The following is a 7815-nucleotide window of genomic DNA, read 5'->3' on the forward strand; positions in this document are numbered from 1 at the left end:
GTCAAAAGAATATTTTATTTGGAGGTCCCCAGCTCAAGTAAAAGGTTAGAAATAGAGATGTAGATTTGGGAGTTATCAACATACAGACATTTCTGGAGATGAAATGTTCCAGGAAAGGTATATAAATTAAAAAAAAAAAAAAAAGAACACTGAGGTCAACTGGAGTAATTGATTACTAACAGAATTTCAATCTGCTTTCTACAAATATTATAGACAAAAGTATATTGCAGGGTGTACACAGGTGTCCATAAACCAGCACAACACAGAAAAATAGCCTCAATTTTATTATTGTAAATGTTTGATTGAATTGATGAAACAAACCCTCTTATTTAGAGGTTCATTAATAGATCTTGAACATTCACGTTTTCAACCATCTGTTAATTTGTCCAGTCCTGTCATTTTCTTTTTAAGTCCTGTCTTTGCTAAAACTATCTTTATTGTCTTAATCTTTCTAATCACCTAAAACTTCAAGTGATGTTTATATCTATTTGCCCTCGAAATCTTTACACTATATGAGTGTGTGCCTACTAACCAAAAGCAAACCACTTTTATCAATATATGTGTTTTTAAGACTATACAGTAAACTATTTTGCAAAACACAAACAGATCATCCTCTGTAGTAAACTGGTGTCTCAATCGACCTAATTGACCTCAGTTATTTATCTTCTCAACACAAAGCTTTTGCTCTCCTATCCTAAAAACTGCTCCACAAGCCCTAAATTCCCCCCCAAAACCCCTGCCATCTCCATCTCCATAGGGAAAGGCTATCCCTCTTCTATTCTGACACCAAGTTACAGTTCAAGAATTACATAAAGCATTTCCAGATCAACATACATTTACAATGTATCTTCTCAAGCATTCTATTTTTTTTTTCTTCTTGAGAGAAAAAGAGGGAGAGAATCCCAAAGAGGCTCCATGCTATCAACACAGAAAGCGTGACACAGGGTGAGGTCATGTTGACTTCAATCTATTACTGTAAATACTCATGTCAGAATCGGAGAACATATATAATATTGACCATAAAGGGAAAAATATTATCCAACTAGAAAATATTACCTATGATCACATTCAAATTAAAGGCTATCTGTACTCAGGGTCCCTGGGTGTCTTAGTCAGTTATGCGTCCAACTTCAGCTCAGGTCATGATCTCATGGTTTATGGGTTTGAGCCCTGCATTGGGCTCTGATACTGACAGCTCAGAGCCTGGAGCCTGCTTTGCATTGTGTCCCCCTCTCTGTCTGTCCCTCCCCACTCACCCTCTGTCTCTATCTCTCAAAAAATCAAAATTAAAAAAAGCTATCTGTACTCTAAGATTTTTTTTATAAATTTCTTAAAAATGAAATCTGTGTATTTCCTTGATGAAACTGCTTATACATGTTACAAAGAGGTTTCTTCTGAAATGCAAACTATCTGCTTTCCGATATTACCTCCTGTCATCATGGACTGGAATGCAACTAGAAAGAAAAAAAAAATAGGTTATATGAAAACCTAAATGTCACTATCATACATGTTTATCAATAGGTCAAACACATGCAATTAATTTGAATAATTTATTCAATGATTTTAATATTAACTATAGAAGGAACTTTTCATGAAAGAACCTAAAGTGAAATATTGGCAAAGCCACTAAACTAATTCAATTTACAACTTAAAAATGTGTTTTTACCCAAACTAGAAATGTTTAATTGGTATCTACCTCAGTGTTCACTGTTTACAGAATCTGAAGACTAGAAGCAAATAAGTATATGAGGATAAAATGTCAGCAAAAACAATTTTTCAATTACTATTAAAAATAATAGAAATCTGGGGCACGTGGATGGCTCAGTCGGTTAAGTATCTGACTTCAGCTCAGGTCATGATCTCATGGTTCGTGAGTTCGAGCCCCGTGTCAGGCTCTGGGCTGACAGCTCAGAGCCTGGAGCCTGCTTTAGATTCTGTCTCCTTCTCTCTCTGCCCTACCCTGCTCACGCTCTGTCTCTCTGTCTCTCAAAAATAAATAAATATTGGGGCGCCTGGGTGGCTTAGTTGGTTAAGCGTCCGACTTTCGCTTAGGTCATGGTCTCACGGTTCGTGGGTTCGAGCCCCGCGTCGGACTCTGTGCTGACTGCCAGCTTGGAGCCTGGAGCCTGTTTCAGAGTCTGTGACTCCCTCTCTCTCTGACCCTCCCCTACTCATGCTGTNTTTAAAAATAACAATAATAAAAATCAAGCCATAAAGTTTTACTAAATAAAATAAGCATCTGTTATGCCAGGAAAATGAGTAAAATGTATAGTTCTGTTTAGTAAACATATTGACCGAATGTATTAGATATTTTTTCCTAAAAAGGTAAAGAAAAATCAGTTTGATCTAATCTCTTTCATTTGAAACAGACAAAAGAATGTTGACATCTGTGTAGGTTAGGCCAAAAAAAACTTAAATACTGAAAATCTGTTTAATATAATCTTATGATGCCTTAGAACCATTCAATCTGAGTTACCTAGAAGCTAAATGACTTTCATGATACTTTTATGTTTCTTTTTTAAAAATTAAAAAAAAATTTTTTAATGTTTTTTTTATTTATTTTTGAGAGTCAGAGACAGCGTGAGCAGGGGAGGGTCAGAGAGAGAGGGAGACACAGAATCTGAAATAGGCTCCAAGCTCTGAGCTAGCTGTCAGCACAGAGCCCAATGCAGGGCTCAAACCCATGAACCATGAGATCATGATCTAAGCCAAAGTCAGACACTTAACCGACTGAGCCACGCAGACTCCCCACTTATATTTGTTTCATAACTTGTTTCACAATCAAAGAAACACTTATTTGATGACCTGAAATGTGAAAACAATACTTTCTTAAATACCACTAAGATGAACTTTAATGAAGTTTCATTAATCTATTTAAGTAAACATGCAGGATGGTTTTACAGGAAAGAAAGAAATGATTTAAAAAGAAAAAATCCCAGAGAAGTAGAATTAAAGGAAAAAAGGGAATATTTGTGCTAAGTGCTCATGCATGCAATAAATAAACCCACATTCATCTTACCTCCCATGTTTTCCAATCCATTTATCATAGTCTCTTTAATCTGTAAATCAAAATAACCAAATACAGTATTCTTTATACTTTAGCATGTTTATTTACAGTTAACCATTTGAACGACATGGGTGTGAACTATGCATGTCCGTTTATACACAGATTTTTTTTCAGTAAATACAGTACTGTAAATGTGTTTTTCTCTTCCTTGTAACTAGATTCTTAATAACCTTTTCTTTAACTTACTTTAATTGTTAAGAGTACAGTATAAATTATACATATTTATAAATAATTATACAATATAACATACAAAATATGTGTTAGTCAACTGTTTATGTTATCAGTGAGGCTGCTGGTCAATAGTAGGTTACTAGTAGTGTTAGGGGAGTCAAAAGATATATGGGGGTTTTCAACTGCATGGAGGGTGAGAGTGTCAGCACCCTTAACCCCTGAGGTGTTCAAGGTCACCTATAATATTCTTCATTTTGGCAAAGGGCAGCAATACTATTTAGCACTTTCTGATTAAAAATAGATATTCTTCATTTCATGGACATAGCACAGAAAAGTTTCCTACTGAATAATTTTTAAAAATAAAGTCTTCTTAAAAATAAATAAAAATAAAATCCCATTTTCCCATTGTCTAATCTTCAATTGGTAACATCACAAACTCTATAACCTCTTTTCAGAAAACAAAGTATATAAACATAAGCACACACACATATAACTTTGCCTAAATCATTAGCAAGTTTCAAGAACATCCCAGGTCAGGGTCTCTGGACCCCAGATTAATAACTCCTGATTTTCAGCCAGCAACCAAGAGATATATCAGGCTATCCAGGAGGGCAGGAAAGAAGTATAGTGGTGGTGAGGTAGGGGAGTACAAGGAGGGTGCCTAAAAGATTTTTGAGAGAAAGCACAGCTTCTGGGCACCTGGGTGGTCCTGTTGGTTAAGCTACCGACTCTGTCTCAGATCATTAACTCATGGTTCATGAGTTGAAACCCGGCATCAGGCTCTCTGCTGTCAGCGTATACCCCACTTCAGATCTTCTGTCCCCCCCTCTCTCTACCCCTGCCTCGCTGGTTCTCTCTCTCTTTCTCTCAAATAAATAAAATTCAGAAAGCACAGGTTCTAAAACACAGTAGCATTCCATAAATATTTGTTAATGAATATTAAAATTTGATTTAAAAAACACCTATTATAATCTAAGAAAATTAAAAATTAATAAAATTTTAGATAAAGCAACTGACAGGAGAGGATTTCTCAATCAGGAAGTTATACTCACCTGAGAGTAAACTTAATTTACAATATTCAGTACAATTTGGTAGTAATTTCTATTATGAAGCTAACATGTTCGCTATAATAATTTCAAATAATACAAAAGTATATCAAGCATATCAGTATCAATGATATTAATAAAGGATAGAAGCAAGTTCTACCTTTAGCTTTCCTTCTTTAAACCACTGACTCAGCTGTAGAATGCCAGACTCAAATCTGTCCTTATAGTTTAACACCAGAAATCTTTCTCTGCAGTGGGGAAGAAAAGAATAGTGATCAGAGACTATGGAGGGTGAAAGAGTTTAAAATCAAATCATTCCAGAACTCTAACATCTGTTAATCTTTCAAACATTAGGATTTAATCACACAGAATCAGGTCAGATACAGTTTTAGATGTAGTTACACGTAACTACACTCCAAGTATAGTGGGCTTCTGATGTGTTGTCTGGCTAGCATTACAACCCTGTATGGTAATTAGCACTGTGATTTTACATTGTGGGTAATATCCCTTCCCCAATCTCCTGTGACCAAAGCCAGCCCAGTCTGAGTCAGTAAGTATCAGCTTTGGGACTCAATAAAACTGAGAGGAAGAGGGGCACCTGGGTGGCTCAGTCGGTTAAGTGTCTGACTTCAGCTCAGGTCATGATCTTGCTGTTTGTGGGTTCAAGCCCCACATCGGGCTCTGTGCTGACAGCTAGCTCAGAGCCTGGAATCTGTTTCAGATTCTGTGTCTCCCTCTCTCTCTCTGACCCTCGCCTGCTCGTGCTATCTCTCTCTCTCTCTCTCTCTCAGAAATAAATAAAAACGTTTAAAAAATTAAAAAAAAGAGGAAGAGGGCTGTTCTCTTTTTGCTTGGGTTACTAATTTGGTAAAATATAAAACTAGAGGTAACAGTCATCCTCTTGCTCTGCTGCAAGGGAAGATAAAGGACCAGAGCCAACCCAAAAGAAAGCACAGCCCAAAGGTAGAGAAAAACTTGGTGATGCCACTATGCAAACCTTCTGTCCAGCCAATACTAATACTGGACTGCTCAGAAATATGAGTCAAGTAACTTCCTTTGCACTTAAGCCAATGTGAGTTGAGTTTCTATCACTTGGGGGGAAAAAGACTTGCAAAAGATTGATTGAACAGATATGTTTTTTAGAAAGTTTTTTTTGCCAGGGGGTGCCTGGGTGGCTCAGTCTGTTAAGCATCCAACTTCAGGTCAGGTCATGATTTTGCAGTTCGTAGGTTCAAGCCCTGGGAAGGGCTCTGTACTGACAGCTCGGAGCCTAGAGCCTGCTTTGGATTCTGTGTCTCCCTCTCTCTCTATAACCCCCCACCCTCACCCCACTCATGCTCTATCAAAAATAAATAAATGTTAAAAAGAAAAGAAAGTTTTTTGCCAGGGCTCTAGTTAACAAAACCCTAAATACTAAAAACAATGTCCATTTTCAAGTTTTATTCAATAAGGAACAATTATATATGAAGAACACTACATTTCATATACATCTATGATCTTAAAACTCAGGAAAATCTGGTAATAAGGGGAAAAAGGCAGACCATACCTTGTGATGTTTCTTTCTTTTTGGATTGCTTCCACAGCAGATGGTAGTGGAGGAGGATAAGGCACATCTTTGTTGTACTGAGAAATTTGACCACACAGGATGATATGACTGTTCCGATTCATCTGTTCAGAAAAAAAAAAAAAAAATCGATGATTATACCCTGAGATACATGCCTTTCCGATGTTTACTGATTTTATGGCTGCTTCAGCCAAAGCCTCCTTGATCACTATATTTAATCCTTTGGTGCCAATTAATTGATTTTGCTTTGAAGATTTACTCCTTATATGTATTTAAGAGTTTTAATTAGCTTGGAAACAGGTCCGTTCCAAAGGAACAGAGGTACATGAGAGTTTGGTAATGCACAAAAGAATTACTCCGGTATTATCATTGTTGTTGCTACTGTTAGTAGCAGCAGTAAAGTATTTCCTTGGATTTAAATAATTTAACCTCAACTGCAGATAAATTTACATATAGGAAAGGACAATGCCATGTCAATAGCTAATGTTGGTAATTTTATAATACTGTCAATAAAAATATGTAAATAACCATAATCTATGAAAATCCTTTCCCTACTCAAAGTCAGAGGCCATGGCTGTGAGTGAATTAGTGGATGAGGAATGAGGGTCAAAATTTCACCACTTGAACAATACAACTGTAATTTTTTTTTAAGATTTTATTTTTAAGTAATTTCTACACCCAATGTGGGCCTAGAACTCACAACCCCAAAATCAAGAGTCACATGCCCAACCAACCAAGCCAGCTAGGAACACACCCATACAACTGTAGTTTTTTTTTTTTTAATTTTTAAATTTTTTTAAATTTATTTCTGAGAGAGAGAGACAGCGTGAACAGGGGAGGGTCAGAGAGAGAGGGAGATCATGACCTGAGCCAAAGTCCGATACTTAACCAACTGAGCCACCCAGGCGCCCCATGTAGTTTTTGATAAAAATAAATTGCAGGTGAAAAATATAATACTGCTATCAAAGAATTGAAATTGATGCTCATATACAAATCTGCAAGCAAATGGAAGTAGTTGTCCTTCCAGAGCAAGCTCCTCTGTATCAATTACAATACTGATCATTATGTAATTTCTCACAATAAACCTTACAGTTTTATAGGTTTTTTTTCGGTATCAGGTAAAAAGCACATCAAATAAAATGTAGTGTTCAAGTTTGTAACAAAATGGCAAACAACCTGACTTATCACTGTATCGCTGATGTCACCACCAACATTATCAAAGTAAACATCCACTCCAGCTGGACATAATTCACGGAGCTGTTCTGCCACATTCCCCTTTTTATAATTAATTGCAGCATCAAAGCCCAATTCTGAGGTCAGAAGGAGGCACTTCTCCTGTGTTCCACAAATTCCTACCACTCTGGAACAGCCCATCAAATGGCCAATCTAGGGAGGAAATTTTTAAAAATTAAACAACTTTCTATTGCCACATCTACGTGTAAAAATGTCAAAGTATATAAGTAAGCTATTACAAGTATATGAGAGTGTTCACCACAATTTAGGTTAGATTACAGGGTTTCTGGCTTACAAGAATCTGAAACCAAAAGAATTGAGACCAGATATAATGCTACTGCTAAAAACAGAAATTAAGATTGGCTAAAATTAGACTTAGTTTGAATGTTAAAATCTCACAATTTAAAGCTGATTTCATAAAAGAAGTAGTCAGACTCAAAACATCACTATCTTGCAATTCAATATTTTTCAGGCCTATGAGGAACTAAAACCACTACGATAAAATATTTTGTTTCAATGGTTTCCATACTTAACAAAAACTGTTATTCATAAAATATACTTTACAATTCTATCATAATCTTTACTGTATTTCTAAAACCCAGTAAGTGCTTTCTTATTTGAAGATTCATTTTCAAAATATGAGTTTGTCTTTTAATTCATGGAATTCCAGATAGGTACTCTATGGGTTTCTTCCTTATATTTATTAGAGCAACACTCTAGCATTTACTATACTG

At 36.1% G+C, this 7815-nt stretch overlaps 1 protein-coding gene across 4 annotated transcripts in view; it reads right to left on the reverse strand.

Moving 5' to 3' along the window:
* Positions 1-10: 10 nt before the first annotated feature.
* Positions 11-7815, reverse strand: part of PTGR2 (prostaglandin reductase 2) — a 27986-nt gene continuing 20181 nt past the window's right edge. For all 4 annotated transcript variants that reach the window (XM_077750666.1, XM_077750662.1, XM_077750664.1 and 1 more), the window contains 5 exons: positions 7025-7234; positions 5831-5952; positions 4445-4532; positions 3020-3059; positions 11-1454 (listed from right to left, as the gene is read on the reverse strand). In XM_077750666.1, coding sequence (XP_077606792.1) covers positions 1378-1454; positions 3020-3059; positions 4445-4532; positions 5831-5952; positions 7025-7234 — 537 coding nt within the window. In that variant the 3' untranslated portion in view covers positions 11-1377. The remainder of the gene's footprint in view (positions 1455-3019; positions 3060-4444; positions 4533-5830; positions 5953-7024; positions 7235-7815) is intronic.

The sequence above is a fragment of the Crocuta crocuta genome, unplaced genomic scaffold (genome assembly GCF_008692635.1).
Source record: "Crocuta crocuta isolate KB4526 unplaced genomic scaffold, BGI_CrCroc_1.0 scaffold186, whole genome shotgun sequence".
NCBI classification, from domain to species: domain Eukaryota; kingdom Metazoa; phylum Chordata; class Mammalia; order Carnivora; family Hyaenidae; genus Crocuta; species Crocuta crocuta.